The sequence below is a fragment of the Silene latifolia genome, chromosome 8 (genome assembly GCF_048544455.1).
Source record: "Silene latifolia isolate original U9 population chromosome 8, ASM4854445v1, whole genome shotgun sequence".
NCBI lineage: Eukaryota > Viridiplantae > Streptophyta > Magnoliopsida > Caryophyllales > Caryophyllaceae > Silene > Silene latifolia.
The window spans coordinates 76,288,983-76,310,579 of NC_133533.1; the positions used below are offsets into that span (position 1 = coordinate 76,288,983).

The 21,597-nt window shown below is 37.8% G+C and overlaps 1 protein-coding gene across 1 annotated transcript; it reads left to right on the forward strand.

Annotated features, from left to right (window-relative positions):
- The first annotated feature begins 6,655 nt into the window (after window positions 1–6,655).
- On the forward strand, window positions 6,656–10,621 carry LOC141595384 (uncharacterized). The gene is made up of 4 exons (XM_074415348.1): window positions 6,656–8,233; window positions 8,387–8,446; window positions 8,540–10,110; window positions 10,243–10,621. Exons 1-4 carry the CDS (start codon window positions 6,656–6,658, stop codon window positions 10,619–10,621), a joined length of 3,588 nt encoding a protein of 1,195 aa, XP_074271449.1.
- The last annotated feature ends 10,976 nt before the right edge of the window (window positions 10,622–21,597 follow it).

Here is a 21,597-nt window from a genome sequence, read left to right on the forward strand (position 1 = left end):
TAATTATAGATTTATTATACTATAAATAGCATCACATTTGCAGTAACAATAAGAATTACTTTATTATTACTAACCTTTCTACTTCACTTTTTAAATAATATACATATACATACATGTCATAATTAAAATATCATCGTCTTCATCATCTGAAGTCGCACCACCTCAGCAATCGGTAACCCGCTATATCAACCCGATTACGTGCATAATTCACAATCTCCCAGTCATACGCGATGCTGCTGGGAACCCAACTTCTAAGACCCCTACTCCATTGAGGGACATCCTCATTGAGAATGGATTTTAAAATGTTAGGGCAATCCACCCGGCATGGATTTCTGGTCGTGGGTTTCTTGGATATGCTCTGATCGAGTTTCGAGGGGATGGTCTTGACGATTTTCGCCAAGCAAAACAACTCGCTGCAAGGTATGCATCACGTGACCATAAAAAGGGCAAAAGTGACGCCGACAACCCTAAGGATCGTTATGTACACGCTGGGCCTTACTTATGGGTTGCCACCGCTGAGAACGCTCATCTGATGAGAAGGTTCATTTCGTACAGGTTTATTAATGTACCGAAATCATGGGAAGACGAAAAAGTGCCTCATTTTGATCACCGTCTTGATGCCGATGTAGTAAGCTTGATTTATAATCAAGTTTATCCACAGTACCCACCTCCTAGTCAAACTCCTGCTAGGGTGTTCAATTAGTTTACTTAGTTAGCTGTTTGTTTTGTTGGTTTTTTATGTTTTATTGTATTTCCGTCAGGACTTTTCTCTCAATTATTGGCCTATGGCCATTTCTGGGAAAGGAAAGTCCTGACGGAATTTCCGTCAGGAAAGTCAACACAATTTTGATTTTCCTGACGGATATTCCGTCAGGACTTTTGTTTCAATAATTGAGTTTTACCTGGTTATGGGAAGGGGATGTCTGGTGGGATTTCCGTCAGTAATGATGACGAACTGACGGATAATCCATCAGAAATCCGTCAGGCTTTGATGGCGCCATTGCATTTTTCAACGCGCCAGTAACCTGTGATGGAGTCTGACGGAATGTCCGTCAGTATTTTTTTACTGACGGATAATCCGTGTAATACTCCGTATTTAATAATAATAATAATAATAATAATAATAATAATAATAATAATAATAATAATAATAATAATAATAATAACAATAATTATAATAATAATAATACATTATACATTATACATTATAAATTATACATTATACATTATACATTATACATTATATATTATATATTATACATTATACATTATACATTATATATTATACATGTATTATACTCTCACCACATACATATATACTCCCTTATCCTCACCCACCCAACCTTATCCAATTGCAATCCACCAAAATCCACAATCAAATTAGAGAGAGGAAAGAAGAGAGAAAAAGAGAAGAAAAGGGAGATTGCCTTTTGTCCCTCCGCCTTGAGATCGTAAGGTAAACCGTCTTATACTAGCCTTTATATTATTATTTTTATACCGTTGACCCGTCCAGACCGTTGACCCGTCCAGACCTTGACCCACCTCTGACCGTCTTTGACCACCCGTTTACCACCGTTGACCGCCCTAAAATAAGGTTTGATCGAGTAGAAAAATGGGTTTTGGGGGTCGCGGGTTAGGGCTTCGGTTTTGGGGTGTTTCGGGTCGGTTTGGGTCTTGTTTTGGGCTGACCTAGGTTGAGGGAAGAGAGGGGAGTAGAGTGGTTATTGTGGGTGCTCGTGAGGGTGGCTGGAGGTGGCGATTTAAGAGGGAGAAAGGAGGGAGTCGGGTTTGTTGTTGTTGTTGTTGTATGCGTGGATGCACTTACTTCAAGTGGATTGATGAACCAATAACTGAGTGGCAGAGGAAGGTTATAAACAGGTTAGTGAATGAGAAAAAGAGCATGGATATCAAGATTACTCAAGTGAGAAGTATACTACATCAACTTGAAGAATCGAAGCGGTGAAATGACAGTGAAATATTGAAGGCAAAAGAAGAATGCAAGAAGTTAACCACGGATATCGTAGAACTCAAAAATAATGAGGCATGGCTTAAGTTAATCGTCAAATTTCTTCTTCTAATTGTTATTTACCTAGTTTATTATGTATGGTGGTAGTTTGTACTCATTATGTATAAACTTGTAATCCTTTAAATTAATAAAAATAAGCAAGATTTTCTGATAAACATATTTTAATTAGCTGGCATATACCAAATGATGTTTTATTTCTTGGCGGTAAAATCAAACAAAATAAAATATAAAATAGAACGGTTATACCTAAACTGTTTTTCAGGACGTATACAGTTATAACGGTTCAGGCCGTTGTTATGTATATACAAATGATGCTTTATTTCTTGGCGGGAAAATTAAATAAAATGAAAATATTTAAGACAACGGTTATTTTTAACCCGTTGTAGATAATACTAATCAATTACGGTTTCAAACAAAACCGTTGTCTGTTTGGAAACAAAATACAACGGTTTTTCTTATACCGTATATATTACTTTCCATTAAACAAGTTCTTGAAAGTGGTTTATTATTCACGCATATTTACTGTAAGCTTCCCCTCCCCGCATAATATCCTCAAACACTGAGCTTCCTCTCAACCACCAGCCTACCCCATCGCCGTCGCAGTCATCGTCATCATCGCCATTGCTGCCGCCAGATCAATCCGGATTCTCCTCGATCTTTAAAGAAGTAATAAACCCTCCTCTCTAGAGATTTATTTGTTATTATAAGTATACATTGTCATTATTTTTAATTGATTTCTGCTTTAGATATGGTCGAAAAGGGGAAAACAAATGATGAAAATGCGTCAGGCGATGACTCAAGTGATGAGAATAATTTGCAACACACTGCGGGTCGAATCCGCCACAGGGTTTCCCTAAAAGTAATCAATTCAAAGATACTTAATCCTTTAAAATGGGATAAAGATACGGGGCTGCCAGATGGTGAGAATGTCGGGTATTTTGCGAGTTGGATTGGTTGTTGTGTAAGACAGTATGTGCCTCTCGGTACGCCGCGTATCAGTGAATTGAGTAAAATACGGAACACCATGCTAATAAACACAATAAAGGTATGTATATACAATAATAAATGCTTTAGCTAAAATTAAGTTACTACTTGATATGTGTATTAGCCAAAACACGTGTACTAACTCTGCTCATCATATATGCAGTTACCTTACGTTGTCCCCGAAAAGTATGATAAGTACCTAAAAAAAAGATAGGGAAAGCCCTCAGTTCTTGGAAGTTAAAGATTTCTGAGAACCATTTGTTCAACAAGGAAATCGGGGAGATGAACTAGAAACCACCAACAAAGAAGTATCCGTATGTCAGTTAAGACCATTGAGATAGCTATATCTCTTATAGGCCGTCTGACAAGTTGGTAGCTTAATAATAATAAGTAAAGAAGTATACTTAGTTTAGTGTTTTGTCACGCTTACGTTTCTTGATACAATTTATTTGATGAAGGCTATGAGTGAGACGAACAAGGCGAACATTTCAAAGAAAAAGACCGTCTTTTACGGCTCCCGAGGTGGTTATAGATTGATTAAGACGAAACTTGTAAGTACATAATTCTTATAGAATTAGATTATTAGGTGTTTTAGTCGGATGTTATATATGTTCATAGTTATCATACATATTTTCAGAGGATATCCATGTGATGAATGAATTGTAGGCAAAGCTTGGAAAATTCAGTCATCACGACGCTTGGGTGGAAGGTCGCACTCCTAAGAACGAAAAGACGGAAACTGAATATGATAAGGACATCAAAGAAAAAATTGTAAGTTTGACTTAATATGTCACTCCTACGGGAAACTTGTGGTCGGATTTATATAATTGTGATTTTAAATAACATTTAGTTGCTTAATGGTTTTTGTGTATGTAGAGGATCTGTGAGAAGGAGGTACGAGAAGGAAAATGGAAGCCTCAAGGATGTGATGACATTATTGCTAGGGCAATCGGCAAAGCAGAGCATCCAGGTCGTGTGAGAGAGGTATCGACGCATGTTGGTATCACTAAGTATTTTGGGAAAACTACTCGAAGAATGATGAGTGGTGATGATTCCAGGAAGGTAATCGTATAAATACTGTATTTGAACCAACATCATAACTATATATGCTGAAATTAATTTCTACTACACAGCTACAGAAAATAGCCAACACTACAAAATAAACACGGAAACCTGAAGGAACAAATCCAATTTTGCATTGTTTTAAACTAAACAAATACAACCAAACCTGCAAAAAATCATATACAACCGTCGACCGCCAAGCGGGAATCCATTTTCATGTCGACCGTAGGAGCGGGAATCAAGAGTAGTCAACAAAATTAACGATAGAAAACCTAACATGATTGAAAGAAGGAAGTTGTTACATAGAAAATTTGGTCAAATTTGTATAACGTTTCATAAAACAATGTCTTTTACATACCAACTAAAATATTAAGCCACAATCATAAGTTTCTAACCTAAGATAAAGCCTTAACATACTAACATAAGATAAAGACTAACATAATAACATAGACGACGATACTCATTATTAGCTAGAGGCTCAACGTGATCACTACCTCCAAAGCCATGCCCGTCATCCGCATTGTCGTCTCTACGAAAAGGGGTGGAGAAACCTAAGCACGAGGGAGGGGTTGAGATTGCTGCATCTGATCCCAAGCTTTTTGCATGGCTGCCATCTGCTCAGCTTGGAGACGGACTATTTCTTAAGTGCTGCGCATTTGTTCCTCAAGAGCTAGTCATGCGTCTCGCTCATTGTTCATTTGGGTGGCAATTTTAGTAACAACGCTAGGAGAGTAAGAGAACGATCGACGAGCACCTTTGTTACATGGAGTTTCATACCACACTTCGGCCCCTATATCTCCGTTCCCGAATATCCTTGACTTCTTGTCAAAGCCATCGACATCATTGTAGTACGAACGGTACTCGTCTGGAGCCTCTCCAGTGGGCGTTGGTCGACTCATCTCTTCCTTGTAAGCGGCCTGAAAAAACAACAAATAAGGAAAAAATGAAATTATATTTAAAAATGAGGGAAGTACAATAAATATTAACATTAGAATGAGAGAAATACAATAAATATTAACTTACGTCGGTCTTAGTAGCTAGAGGATTAACCCACTCGCCCTTCTTGTTTTTCTTGGTCTTCTCAAAGAACTTGTAGGGTTTGGCCGACTCACCCTGAAAGTAGCATAAAAACATAAATTGATTATATTCGGCAATCAGTAATTCTAACCAATTTGTGAAAATAATAAATATAATACTTACCAATTCCTTGAATGCATAGGAGCAACTCTTACAGCCAAGAGTGTGGGTGCCTAATGCTTTCCCATCTTTAGCACCCGACTTTCTATTTACCGTGTTTATTTTATAAATTTTGGTAAATTCAGGATCTGATTCTCTCTAACCTTGAGCTTCTCCCACCAAGTGTCGGGGACCCAATTGGGATTTTTCTTTGAATATTTGAGTCCATTAATAAGCTTGGTAATCCGCCTCGTGACCGCCTTTTGCCATTCACGCTTAGCGTCATGGTTTTTGTCGACGAACTTTACATGTTTCTATTTCAAAAACAAGTGTTTAATTAGTAATAGAAAAGATGACTTTAATTACAAAAAAAAATATTAACGTAAAGTAAATAATAGGTAAATTTCAAATTACCCATAACCAAGTCCACATCTTCATGCGCTGTGCATGGCTCGTCTCACTCCATTTGGTGAAGTACTCGTCATCTGAGATGTTATTAGTGAACGACCAAGTGACATAAGCTTTGAAAGACTTGTCACTCCACCTGAAAATTAAAACATACATAGATTTTAGAAATTCAAATATAATTATTTGAATGTTATATTTTTCATAAAGATAAAAAAAAAATATTAGAACACTTACCATTGACCGTCTTCTTGTGTTTGTGAGAGAATGATCTGCATGTTCTCCTGTTCCGCTGTTGGATTCTGAACCTCCGCGTTATCAGAAATCTCTTCGCTCTCCTCCTCACGGCGACATCCCCTACTACTACTCCCTATTATCTTTCGAAAGAAATTTGTCATATACTAATTATAAACAATGCAAATTGTTAGTCCAATAAAAATTGTTAGTACAAATTATTAGTCCAAAAAAAATGGAGTGTCATGAACAATATAATAAGTATATAATTTAACAATGCAAATTGTTAGTCCAACAAAAATTAAGTGTCATAAAATTACAAAACATCTTTTTTTAGTCATGGAAAGAGAAGCTACTTCTTCTCCAAGTAAACCCTGAAAAAAACAAAAACACGTTAATCTTCATCTGTTTTCTTGCTTTTTCAGCTTGACCATGGCTAAAACAAGAGCGCGCAATAAACAAATTGTGAATACTGGAACTGTTGAGAGTGTAGTCTCGACTTTGGTGAACTCTACGGAACCGATTGTGGAAGATATGACAGAGGAAGAAGAACTATTGGAGGATCTTGAGAGTATTCCTGCTGCGGCTGAGAATTCATGTACTTTTTCATCTGAAACAGTGGGTCAATTGCTTAATCTTACGGGGTTCTTAGAGAAACAACCAGTAGTTGAGACTCAGACTGAGCAGCCTGTTCTTCCTAACCCTGCTACTGATCTAGGCATTGGTATAACTCGACCTTAGAATGTGGTTGCTAAACCCTCCCCTGGTATGAGTCTTCATTACTGTGATAAAAGTAGGGATGCGGGAATTGTTGAGATTGTTGAGGATGATGTAGCTGATGAGATTAGGTTTGGGAACAATACTCTTATGGATAATTTTTTGGGTTCTAAACCAAAGCTTCCACAAGTGGATGATTTTGTTTTGAAAAATTGGAAGAATGTAACTCATCCTGTAGTTCAATACTATAAGAAAGGTTGTTTTAGCTTTCGCTTCCTTTCTGCTGAGGACATGAATGAGGTTCTTAAGGGTGGGCCATGGACTATGGGGTCTAGTAATTTGATTTTGAAGCAGTGGTCTCCGTCCTTCTCTCAGGAGATGGATTCTGTCTCAACAGTTCCCGCTTGGGTCTTATTCCCAGACCTGGATCCTTTCATGTGGTCTGAGAATGTCTTAAGTAAGATGGCAAGCACAATTGGGAAACCTCTATTTGCAGATTTACCAACAACTTTTAAGTCCAAACTGCTGTTTGCTAGGGTTTTGTTGGAAGTTAATGTGGCTGAGGAACTGCCCAAAACTGTTACAGTCACATCTCTATATCATGGAACAACCACACAAAGAATCATATATGAGTGGTTGCCTTATTACTGTCACTGTTGTAGGAAGCTGGTACATACTAAGGAGCATTGCAAATTCACTAAAATTAACAAACAATTAGAGGAAAAAAGGAAGGCTAGTAAGGTCGTTCAGGAATATAGACCAGTGCAGACAGCTAAGTCTCCTCCCTGCAGCTCAGAGGCACTGGACTCAGAATGCAATGGGCTAGGCCATAATCCTCCTGTAACTGGGGGTGAACAATCTACTGAACAGAAGGAAAAGAGCTCAGAATGCGTTGAGTTAGGCTCCATTCCTTCATCCTCAGAGATTAGTTCATCTCCTGTTGTCATTGAGGTGGGTTCAGGATCCCATGTGCTAGGTCCTAACTGTCCTGATGCTGTAGGAAGGGAAGAAGGAAAGAACACTGGAATGGATATATCACAGGTTGACTCTTATGCTGTTACTACTGCAAATACTTATTCTGTGCTTTGCAGCATGAGGGGCAATCATTGGATCGATGTGGAGGTGGCCACTCGGAGGGGAAGCCACGCACGCTCAATGATACTTTCTTCTTGGAACATTAGAGGTTTCAATGACCCAATAAAGCAGCATGAGGTTAGGGGTTATTTGAGTAGAAATAAAGTAGAAGTGTTTGGTTTGTTGGAGACTAGGGTGAAGGAGTATAATTTTGCTGCTATAAGTAGGACTTTTTCTTCTTATTTAGTATTAAATAATTACCCTTATCATTATAATGGTAGGATTTGGGTTTTCCTGGACACTAGAAGGGTCACTTTGATCTCTTCTTATGGCCATGATCAACTAGTTCATTTGGAAGTGCTTCATCATATTTCTAATAATGTGATCCATGTCTCTTTCATCTATGGTAGCAATGATGCTGGTCACAGGGAAAGATTATGGAATGAACTTACTAGATTAAAGGCTAAGGTTACTAACTGGATTTTGATGGGAGACTGGAATATTGTAAGGGACATGGAAGAGAGAATTGGGCCTAACCCTCCCTCTGTTACTGAAGTGTTGGCTTTTAATCAATCTTGACTAGACTGCCAATTAGAGGATCTACATAGCTTTGGATGTGAATATACTTGGACAAACAAACAAGAGAATGCCACTAGAATTTGGTCTAGACTGGATAGAGTGATTGCTAATTCTCTATGGTTGATCCAGTTCCCTAATACTCAGGTGAATGTTCTGGCATCTGGGATTTCTGATCATTCACCTTTGCTGGTCACTCTTCAGGATCATTATCAGCATAAACGAAGATTCAGTTACCTTAATTACTAGGAGGAGCATCAGGATTATGGTCAGGTTGTATAACAGGCTTGGGATACTCCTGTTAAAGGAAATGCAATTTACAGGCTATTTTCTAAATTAAGAAATGTGAAGCTGAAACTTATCAACATACACAAATGCTCCTTTTCTTGGATTTCTGAGAAAGTAAAAGTTGCCTATCAACAGTTACAAGACTGTCAGCTTAGCCTCCAAACTAAGCCTCTGGACCCTTCTCTATTGGCACTTGAAAAAAATCTCCTGCAGACTTACCTAGCTCTTAAAAAAGCTGAGAAAAGTTCTCTCCTTCAGAGAGCTAAAATCCAGGATATAAAATATAATGACGCTCCCACCAGTCATTATTTTGCCCGCATTGCAGCTAGGAAGCATCAATGTATTATTGGAAGAATTAAAGATAGAAATGGAGTTGATAAAGAGGGTCTGTCTGATGTTAACCAAGCCTTCATTGACTATTACCAGTGGATTTTGGGTCAGCAAACTCCTGTTGACACTACTCTTATGGCATCTTTGGATGGACCAAAAGTTCCAGATTCTAGTTGGGCGGAGCTTTGCAGGGAGGTTGAGGATAAAGAAATACAGACTGCTCTTTTCTCTATTGCTTCTAACAAAAGTCCAGGGCAAGATGGTTTTTCTGCTCAATTCTTCAAAACTTCTTGGAATATTGTTAAACATGAGTTCTGTGATGCTGTCAAAGGGTTTTTCAAAACTGGGAAAATGTCAAAGCAAGCCAATACTACCTTACTTACCCCGATTCCAAAAAAGCCTGTTGTCTCTACTGTTCTGGATTATAGGCCAATTGCATGTTTCACTGTTTTCTACAAGACAGTCAGCAAGATTTTATGTTCTAGACTCAAGCCAATCTTACCTGTCATTGTTGGACAAGAACAAGGAGCGCTTGTTGCTGAGAGGAGCATCTTTGAAAACATAATGTTAACTCAATCTTTGGTGAAGGGTTATGGACAGCAAGGACTTTCTCCTCGATGTTTAATTAAAGTTGACATCAGGAAGGCCTTTGACTACCTTCAATGGGACTTTATAGGTAAGATGCTGCAGTATTTCAAATTTCCTGAGAAATTTCAGAGGTGGATTATGGAGAGCATCACATCTACATGGTTTAGCTTGAAAATAAATGGTGATCACATAGGTTTTTTCAAGGGAGCTAGTGGCTTAAGACAGGGAGACCCTTTGTCCCCCTTCCTTTTTGTTATGAGTATGGAAATCCTATCTAGGATTTTAAGAGGCATTCATCAACAGTATCAGGTTTCCTACCACCCTAAATGTGGGAAATTGGGGCTCAATCATTTAATTTTCGCTGATGACCTGATGCTATTTGTTAGGGGAGACACTCCATCTGTTCAAGCTATCACCTCCTCACTGGATTCTTTTGCTTTGCTATCTGGCCTGCATGCTAATCCAGAAAAAACTAACATTTACATGGCTGGCATAAGAGATAATATTAAGCAGGAAATCTTAACAGTCACTGCTTATACTGAAGGTTTCTTCCCCTTCATATATTTGGGTGTACCCTTGAATGCTGGTAAGCTTAATAAGACCATGTTTGCAGACCTAATTGCAAAAGTTCAGAAAGTTTTGAATCACTGGTCTACCTATAAGCTTTCATATGCTGTGAAAATTAGCCTGATAAATTCTGTCATCTTTGGATTGGAACAATTTTGATGCTCTACCTTATTGATTCCTAAAGGAGTGCTCAAACTCATTACAAAATTCTGCAGGAGATTTCTTTGGGATTCTGAAGAGAGTCATAGGAAATTGATTATGAAGAGCTGGGATTCTTGTTGTGCCCCTTATAAAGAAGGAGGTTTTAATATTAAGGCAATTTTAGCCTGGAATAAATGCATCATATGTAAGTGGATTTGGGGGATTATTCAACACTCTGATAGCATATGGACCAACTGGAATTTTGCTTACAACATTAAGTCTGGTGATTTTTGGACTCTTCGGAAGAAAAATACTCACTCTGAGAGTTGGAGGAGTATTTTGCTGGTTAGGGATGAGCTGCTGACTATGGTGGGCAATGGAACAAATGCTGAAAGCTTACTGTCTGGCTATGTCAAGAAGGGATGCATTCAGCTATCCTTACTTTATGATTAGTTTCGCAGGAAAGGTAATCCAATTAGTTGGGGAGAAACATTCTGGCATCGAGCTGTTTTACCTAAAAACAGTCTGTTTCTTATGCTAGCTATGCAACAGAAACTGGCTACTATTGATAAATTGAATCACAGGGGAATCTCACTGGTAAATAGATGTGTTTTATACAAAGCTGACAATGAAACGCATAAACACTTGTTCTTTCAGTGCATTTTTTCTGCTACTATTTAGCATCAAGTTTTGAATTGGCTAAGAGTGCAGCACATGACGTCTAAACTGAGCAAAGAGGTCCACTGGATAGCGGGTAAAAGGGTCAGGAAACATTGGAAGGCTCAATGGTTTTCTAGCTGCTTGGGGGCTACAGTTTATAGTCTATGGGAGGAAAGAAATATCAGAATTTTTCAGGGGTTAGAACATGATGAAGATTATGTTGTCAAACGCATAAAATATTTTGTTAGTATACGATTATTGTCTGTAAATTCTCCCTCAAAAGAAGGGGAGATTATAGGGTCCTTTAATGCTTGATTAGGTTCTCTATTGGTTCTCTTTTGTAAGATTGGCCTCCTTTTTTTTCCCTATATGGAAAAATACATGGCTTGCTATTCTTGCAAAAAAAAAATTAAGTGTCATGAACACTCACTATGAACAATGCAATCAAACAAACTCCTTACAAGTGATTCAAATTTGATTGAATGATTAAAATTCATACATAAAAATGATTTGATTAAAATTCATACATTAATATTGTAGAATTACAAAAATTCTCACCACTCATCACTATCACTATCACTATCACTACGAATCAAAAGAGGTTCATCATCTGAAAAAAACATTCCGACTTCTTCCTCTTCTTCCCTATTTTCCTCTATTCTATTTTCTTCAACTTCAACTTCATTATCCTCTTCTTCTCCGACATCCCTGTCATTTTTCCTTTCACCCATTTCCACAACCACTTCATATTCATCTTCACTTTGTGACTCTTCCACCAAAACTGGTGAAAATGAGTGATCATTGACAACCACATCCTCTTGGAAGACAATTTCGTCAACAGGAGCATCAACATGTGATCTTGCCTTGATTTTAAAAACCGCGGGCCATTGATTACCTTTCTTAGTTGTTGGATAAGGATCATAACAAACTTGATCGACTTGAAAAGCTTCCACGAATAGGTTATGTTTGATACGTGCATTTTATATAGTATTTTTAGCCTATTTTATGCACGTATTTCTATGCTTTTATCGTGGTTCTATGCTACGAAATGCCCCGAATATGCTACTTTGGTGTATTTTGTCTTAATTGCAGGAATGGACCACAAAGTAGTGAAATCAAGCCATTTACCATCCGTTTTGTATGCATTTGGAGGAAGAGTGGATTTGGAGCGGGAATTATAGGTGTCTTGGGAAGCGTGAAGCCTTTTCGAGAGCTAAAAGGACAAGTCAAAGTCAAACTAACGAGAATCATGAGCTGCTGAAGTCAAGATCCGCTCGATCGAGTAATTAATTAGTCGATCGAGTGGTTTTAGGATGAATAATCAGGCGGTCGAGTAGTTTATCTAGTCGATCGACCATTTGCATTTATTGTTTTAGTCGATCGAGTAACTATTCTGGTCGATCGACCAGTTTTGAGCCTGAGTTGCTCGATCGAGTGGTTTTATTCCACTCGATCGAGTGGATTTTGCTACGGGCTAGACTTTTTGCTTTAATTCCGTCAATTAGGTTTAGCAAATCCTATTTTCTTATAAATAGGAAGTAAGTATGTCATTGAAACTCTCTCTCATTTTTCTCTTCCCCTCTCCTTTGGATCTGACACTTCATTTACGTTACTTTTGCTACTGTTACTTTTGCTCTTCATTTCCGGATCATTTAATTTAGTAATTCTTTCTTCCCTTCTCTCTTTAATTTAATGTTTATTGTTCTTATTTCTTTTACTCTAGTTTTCCTTATTTCCATGTCTAGCTAAATCCCCTTAGTATGTTAGTATTAGGGAAGCCGTGGTAGCAACATGTTATAATTGACTTGAATAGATTAGCCTTGCGATAAGAATTGTATTAGGCAATATAATTGTTATTAGGTTGAATGTATGCATGCAGGAGACCAATTTATAAAAGTAGTTAACCCCGACCTGGATCGAAAGATTGGAAGGGAAGGCTTGCTTAATTACAATAGGTAATACCTAATTAGGGCGAAAGCTAAGTTAGGAGACCCTAGGGCGGTTTAAGGACCGAAAGGTGACGACCATAGCTCTTCTTATTAATAGTCTAATCGCCTCAGTACACCTGATAGTACAGCTGCCACGGTAGACCGACTCCTAGCATATTCCCTTCTCCTCTGTTAATTTCTTGCGTTTATTCCTCTCTTACCTTTTCATTAGTTTAGTTCAACAATCAAAACCCCATTCCTGTGACACCCTGACAGACCGAATTAAACAGATAATTAGCAAAATAGCCTCCCTGTGGAGATCGACCCTACTTGCTGCTAGCTTCTGTTAGTTGTAACTTACGTATTTATTTTTGGTACAGAACGACCGTATCAAATTTTGGCGCCGTTGCCGGGGAGGCGACGCTTTTTATCTGTTTTATTTTGTTTGTCTTTTCGCCTCAAGGGAAGACTAAGTACCTTGAGGCCGTCCTTATCTTTTTCTTTAGTGCTGTTTTGATAGGCCTACAGGTTTATTAGACAAAGCACCGAGGGAGATTATCGAAGGGAAGGCTTGAGTACCTTCGATCCCTCTTGCCAAGATGACATCTGTCTCCCGACTAATTGCTCGGTTTGAAGCCCAATCGAAAAACCCGCTAGTTGGGAAAGGAAGAAATCTTGGGGATGTGGTCTTCTTGAGCACAATGCAAATTTGTAGTTGTGCCGCCACATCCACCCTATCAATGGCCACCGCAACAAGATCCTCCCGATATACAAGAAGAAGAATTTGCGGAGCTGAAATCTTTATTGGAGACACTTGCATCTCAATTGCAAGCTCAGCAAGATTATGATAGACAATTCTTCTCGCGAGTTGATGAGCTCGAGTCTGTAGTTGCTCAGTTAGCAGCTGAGATAGAGATAGAAGAGATCGCGGAGCTGACATATTTAATGGGGACGCTTGTATTCAAAATACAAGAGAGTGATAGACATATGGATGCTCGAATCCTTGAGCTGGAGTCACACATTGCTCAGTTAGCAGCTGAGATGCAAGAAGAAGAGGTATACCTTGCTGAGAGCGGGTTTTCCCCTGTGGAAACCGTGTTGCCCAATGCTAAGGATGACTTTTATGACTCGGATGACGAGTTCCTATCGTATTTTAAGAGTTCACACGAAGATTTCAGCCCTATGCAGGAAGAATCACTCGATCGAGTGACTAAAAGTAGTCGATCGAGTGAAATTTCAGAAGGAAGCCCTTGATCGAGTAGTATTTTTACTCGATCGAGTGGAATGCAGAAGGAAAGTGGTCGATCGAGTGATTATTTTGCTCGATCGACTGATTTGGCCATTGGGAGCTTTGATTCGTCATATGGATTTGATTTAGATGACGATTTTGATGATGATAATGGATACGGTGAGTCTCCCTTATTCAAAGCCGAGTCGGACACACTTGAAGCTGAGATTTATGGGCTGAATTCCACTGAGGGCGACGAAAGGACAGTTGAGTCGGTATTTGCTCCTAGCACGGATGAGGTATTACATTCTTTTGTCAGTGATTCTGTGGTTGAGAGCAACCAACCTGAGGTAGTAAACGATAATTTTATTATTGTTCGTTTTAATAGTATATTGCCTCGTTTGACTCGCGCTATTTCTTTTAAAGTTATACCTCCTCTCATGTGGTCGATTAATTTAAAGATTTTTCACCGTCCTTATCATTTCAAGTTCGCTAATCTGAGACGATACCCTATTTTATTGACAACTGCTCCCGCGCTCCTCTATTTTGTGGATAAATTTAGGAGCTCTCATAGGAAATTTGTTAGACTTAAATGTTTATACAATTTTATTTCCTATCTCTTTATTCCACTGTGGTGCTACTTATACTTTTGTGTAGCACATGCGCAGATGTACGATCTAATGCTGCGCGCTTTGAGCTGTTTTGATTGTAGCTGATTATAGAGGCTCGAAGAAAAAAGAAGGTCGAGCTGGGACCTGGACCTGACTGAAGCTAGCGCTATCCGGGAGGCAACCCGACGATTTTATTTTGCATTTCTATTTTATTTCAGTTGTAATAAATGGTTTTTATACCATAGACTTTCTCAGTATGCTTGTCTTGTTAGTTTGCGGGCTGTTTTTAATTGCATTTTGCAGGAACACGCTGAGAATCACTCGATCGAGTAGTTTTTCTACTCAATCGAGCACTTTTGCTGACGAATTCACTCGATCGAGTGAAATATCTACTCGATCGACCACCTGCAAGATGAGAAACTACTCGATCGACCACAATTCTCTTCGATCGAGTAGTTTTTGGATGCCCTTTCACGCTTTTGACTTGGATTAGCTTCCTGAAACGGTTTCCGGGCCTTTAGCAACCTCCCATGTTCATGGTCGGTTTGGGGAGGTCCCCTTATTCGCGCTATCTTGTGAGTTTTCCGCATTCACTCTCTTACTCTTTCAGTTTGCATTTCCTTTCCTTGTTTTGGTACAATGGGGGCATTGTACGGTTTGGTTTGGGGAGGTTATGCATCCATATCTGTGTCTGCATTTTGTTTTTATTTGCATTTCTGTTATCACGTTTATTTCCGTATGCATTATTGTTTATTTTTCATATAAACTTTAAAATCTCAAAATATTGAATAAATTGTTAAAAATTCAAATATTTCACGTTTATTTTTGCATATAGGTTGAGTCGGAGCGGTAGATTTTAATGATGAAATTGCACTATACCTGTATTTTTGCTTAAGCCTTGCAATAAACTTTTATCTTTTAGCTTTGTCTTATTGCATATCTACGAGTTAATGTTTAAATTTAGCTGAACGAATAGACTTGACCTGAAATTTTGGCAACCTACTTATAAATTCTAAGGAATTAGAGCCGTATAAACTGGTGTCATTTGTGACCAGTTTCATGTAGGATTGTGAGTAGTTACTCCTTGCATAACATGTTCATCAATTTGCACATATATGAAATTCAATTGCTTTTTGCCTACATACATTCGGGTTAGTGGTTGGTGTCACATGCAGGGAGGTGCTTACAATTTCCCTTTCTTTCATTTTTACCCATTTAACTCCACATTAGCCAAATTTGCCTGTTGACCCTTAACTACATTCCAAATTTAGCCTGCCTTGTCAAGCTAGTTTAGATTGTTTTTTGCGGTATATTGTCTATTGTATCAAGTTTGGCTTATATCTATTGTTTTGGAGTTGGTATTTATGAATAAAAGGAGGAAAATAGAAAAAAAAACGTGAAAAAGAAAAAAAAAGAAGATGAAAAATGAAAGAAAAAACGTGAAGTTGAAGAAAAAGAAATAGAAAACGAAAAAAAAAAAAAGGTTTTTGTTTGAGACGGTTTCTGCTCCTATGTTCTATCTTATATCATTTGAGGAGTTAGTTCAGTTTGGTTTGGTGAGATTTTATGCCAAATGAAGGGCATGTGCTTATTTCATAATTGAGTTGGAAATGGATATGTTTCATATGGTTCTGTTTAGGTACTAGCTTGGCCGCCTATACCTCCACATTCCCATAAATGTTTTGCCTTTTCTTACCCATTGCATCACTTTACCATATTTTTGTAAGCCCTCGGCTGTGACAGGACCTTGTTTGGTTGGAATGTGTGTACGGAAGTTAGAATTGTCTATCATATTAGTTGCATGCATGTTTATATGGGTCATAGTCTAGGTGAGCGACTATTCTTCTTTCTCTCTTACATATATATGTTCACCCTTTGCTTCATGAGAGAAGAGTGACCCGTGAGAGTCCATTATTAAAGGTCTTGCAAGGTCGACGGTTCAGCTTTATTATAAACATCCTATAACACGTTTGCATTTGACTCTGGTTAGCTATAAGTGTTAGTTTGCTTGCACTAAATCGGCTTAAGTGGGCATTTGTAGCTAGCTCTGAGTTATCTTTCCCGTTCCTTTACCTGCATTTTAGTTTACTCGAAGACGAGTAAAGGTTTGGTTTGGGGAGATTTGATACGTGCATTTTATATAGTCTTTTTAGCCTATTTTATGCACATATTTCTATGCTTTTATCGTGGTTCTATGCTACGAAATGCCCCGAATATGCTACTTTGGTGTATTTTGTCTTAATTGCAGGAATGGACCATAAAGTAGTGAAATCAAGCCATTTACCGTCCGTTTTGCATGCATTTGGAGGAAGAGTGGATTTGGAGCGGGAATTATAGCTGTCTTGGGATGCGTGAAGCCTTTTCGAGAGCTAAAAGGACAAGTCAAAGTCAAACTAACGAGAATCATGAGCTGCTGAAGTCAAGATCCGCTCGATCGAGTAATTAATTAGTCGATCGAGTGGTTTTAGGATGAATAATCAGGCGGTCGAGTAGTTTATCTAGTCGATCGACCATTTGCATTTATTGTTTTAGTCGATCGAGTAACTATTCTGGTCGATCGACCAGTTTTGAGCCTGAGTTGCTCGATCGAGTGGTTTTATTCCACTCGATCGAGTGGATTTTGCTACGGGCTGGGCTTTTTGCTTTAATTCCGTCAATTAGGTTTAGCAAATCCTATTTTCTTATAAATAGGAAGTAAGTATGTCATTGAAACTCTCTCTCATTTTTCTCTTCCCCTCTCCTTTGGATCTGACACTTCATTTACGTTACTTTTGCTACTGTTACTTTTGCTCTTCATTTCCAGATCTTTTAATTTAGTAATTCTTTCTTCCCTTCTCTCTTTAATTTAATGTTTATTGTTCTTATTTCTTTTACTTTAGTTTTCCTTATTTCCATGTCTAGCTAAATCCCCTTAGTATGTTAGGATTAGGGAAGCCGTGGTAGCAACATGTTATAATTGACTTGAATAGATTAGCCTTGCGATAAGAATTGTATTAGGCAATATAATTGTTATTAGGTTGAATGTATGCATGCAGGAGACCAATTTATAAAAGTAGTTAACCCCGACCTGGATCGAAAGATTGGAAGGGAAGGCTTGCTTAATTACAATAGGTAATACCTAATTAGGGCGAAATCTAAGTTAGGAGACCCTAGGGCAGTTTAAGGACCGAAAGGTGACGACCATAGCTCTTCTTATCAATAGTCTTATCGCCTCAGTACACCCGATAGTACAGCTGCCACGGTAGACCGACTCCTAGCATATTCCCTTTTCCTCTGTTAATTTCTTGCGTTTATTCCTCTCTTACCTTTTCATTAGTTTAGTTCAACAATCAAAACCCCATTCCTGTGACACCCTGATAGACCGAATTAAGCAGATAATTAGCAAAATAGCCTCCCTGTGGAGATCGACCCTACTTGCTGCTAGCTTCTGTTAGTTGTAACTTAGGTATTTATTTTTGGTACAGAACGACCGTATCAATGTTCACGAAATTTCATTTTCTCATTTACATCTACAAGTCCGTATACCTTATGGATATTAAGTCCTTGTTGGGAATAAGAACATAAATTGTCACTTCATGCATAACCAATGAGGTAAGTTGTACGGAGTGACAATCACGGGCCAACATGAGTAATTCTTCCCAAATTGCCCATAAGGGTTGAATCAATCTGTACACAAACCCAGCCAAATATTACGAGGCTCACTTGCAAATTATGGATGCTCTCTATCGAAATGTTTCCACGCTTCTCCATCACTTGGGAGTGCCATTGTCCCCCTTTCTCTTAATCAAGAGTTTCTATGATGCCAACTCATCTCACCTGCTATGTGCTTGGTTACATATAATTGTTGTAACCTTGGAGCAAGCGGGAAATAAGTTAACGGTTTACAAGGAATTTGCCTCCCACTTGAATTTTTTGTACTTTTATACCGAGATGCATGACACTTTGTACATTCCTCAAGATTAGCATTTTCCTCCCAGAAAAGCATGCATCTAGTAGGACATGCATCGATCTTCTCATGGGGTAGTTGGAGTCCCTTAAGCACATTCTTGATCTCATTAAAATTGCGCGCCATTTCATTATTCTTTGGAATAATGTCACCTACGAACGACATAAACCCATTCGCGCATCTAATAGATATGTTTTTCTCACATTTGAGTGCTACCAACCTAGCTGCCGCTTGCAACAAACTCATATTACTTCCCTTATACACTGGTTGTTCGGCTTTTTCTAGCATTTTATAGAAGGAAGAAACTAAGGGGTTTGGGGTTTCATAACGCACTTTTTCATCGCTAAGGTCATCGGGAATGAGTTGCTCCTCCAATATTTGATCAACATTATCACGTAATGCATTTTCCACGAGCTCCCGGTAAGGATACTCACTAACTAGGATACTACTTGAACTTCCTTTGGTAGGCAGTTCCTCACCATGATACGTCCATACATAGTAATTACTGGCAAAACCATTCGACCAAAGATGATCTTGAACTTCATTCTTCCCTTTAAAAGCTCTGTTATTGCATTTCTTACATAGACACCTTATTTCACCAAAATTTTTATACATACTACTTTGTTCCGCGAATTCAATAAACTCTATCACCCCCTTTGCAAATTCACACTTGGGTATCTTTTTTTCGTCTAATCTTTCATACATTTATTGTCGTTCTAATTTTCATGTTTTTATGTATATACAATTCAATTTGTTTGTATATATGTCAAAAAAAACAATAACAACCAAGAATAATATACTACTGAATAAACATTATCTAAAAAAAAAAACAATAACAACCAACAATAATATACTACTGAATAAACATTATCACCAACAAATAACTATTATCAACAAATAATCTTTCTTTTTTTGAATTGGGTCCTTATTACTCCAACCTAAACTCATCAATGTACGTTTCAAGTCACTAGCAGACACGCACTTGTGATTTATTAATGAGGAAAAAATTCGGCAGCAATTCCCCTCAGTTCTCCAAATACACAATGTAGAATAAATAATTACTCCACATATGCATTTAGAGAACATAAAGGAATTGTCACCGAGCTCTTTCCTCATTAACAAATCACAAGTAAATGTTTACTACCTAAGTGACTTGAAACGTACAAAGACAGTCCCAAAACGGGGACTATTCAAAAATTACTACTAATGAGTAATTTTTGAATGGGTACTAGGTCAATATGAACAATAATTTCAATAATACTAAAAACAAAACATGCAAATTAACAAAAACTAACTAACAATCTACATTTTAATTAACATTAACATTTCACAAAATTGAACAAAATTTTCACAACATCATCATTTAAACAAAAATGGCTTCTATCCTATGTGAGCATGCATCAACACCAACATTAATTTCAACATCAGTCACAAAAATGGCTTCTAACCTAAGTCAATTAACTTAATAAACATAATTAAACAAAAATTAATTTTAAAGAGATTAAAAAATTACCTAATTAATAAATAAATAAATATATAAATAGAAGGAAGGGTGATGAAGAAAGTGGCGGCGAATGGCAGTGGTGGCGGGCAGCGGGCGGTGCTAGCAGCGGCGGTGGAGGGCTACAAAAAGAAAAACAATAAAGAGAAGAAGAGGAAAAGGAAAAGGAAGAGAGAAAGGACATACCTAGGGCGGAGATGGTGGTGTAGATGACGGCGGTCGGAAGAAGAGAAGGGTGGTGGTGGTGGTGATGATGGTGGTGTCGGATTTTGGGGTTAAATTTGGGTGAAAATTTGATTTGGGGGAAATGTTGTGCGATAGAATGACGGGAGATTTCGCGTCTGTTTTTTAGATTAAAGAAAAGTCTTGACGGAATATCCGTCAGCAAAGTCAAAATTGTGTTGACTTTCCTGACAAAAATTCCGTTAGGACTTTTCGAAACACGGGTTCCTAACGGTATCGTCAAGAGTTTTCTCTCAATTATTGGCCTATGGCCATTTCTGGGAATGGAAAGTCCTGACGGAAATACCGTCAGGAACCCGTGTTTTGAAAAGACCTGACGGAAAGTTAACATAATTTTGACTTTTCTAGCAGATATTCCGTCAGGACTTTTGTTTCAATAATTGAGTTTTATGTCCACTTGGGAAATATGAAAGCAACATTGTTCTCAATTTTGTCACGCCATTAGTAAGTGTATTCTTAATAATTACTCATATCATTTAATTTATGTTAATGTGAGAGGTTAATTATCTAATTCAGCTGATTTGTGTGTGATTTATATAATAGTCTCCTAAAGCATCAGACGCCAAACAATGCGCCTTTTGCGTTTGTCAGTCCATGTGGAAGGTTATCAACGAAAAACTTTCTACCATTCCGATACAGGTTAGTGTGATTAAAAAACTATTTCAGACGTAAATTGAGTTCAATTTTGTATACTTCCATGTATTATATCTATTTTGATTATGTATATTTTGAATTGTAGTTTCCACTAATACTCAACAAAGCCAAGAAATATTCGCCAGAGGACATCACCCAGTTGAGAAATATGTGGGCCAGTTATGTTGTTTCATTAGCAGAGTCTCAATAGTTTACTCATGCTTTATGTACGTGTGAGTATATATATAGAGCCATTGTGTATTGGCTTCTTTTGTTTTTTTGAGGAAGTTGTGTTTTGGCTTTTGATCATCCTGTTTGTACTGTTTTTAAACTGGGTTTAATTGATCACGGGCTGTAATATTTTGATGCAGGATTCGATTTTTGCAAAGCTGCATTTCTTTGGAATGCTTTTTTCGCCAGAAAGAAATTTGAAAAATAGCATTTCAAAGAATCGCTACAAACGCGCTTTGAAAAAATAGCATTTCAAAGAAATTTGCTAGAACAAACTAAAATCATTTTTTTAAAAAAAATAATAATTAAAAACGATCACGGTTAAAAACAACCCGTTGCAAATAATTATTTGACAACGGTTTTATTTAGATAAATAACCTTGACATATTTTCCCTCCCATTCAAACCGCCAGAAATATAAGATAACAAACGATAACCATTGTCGAGTT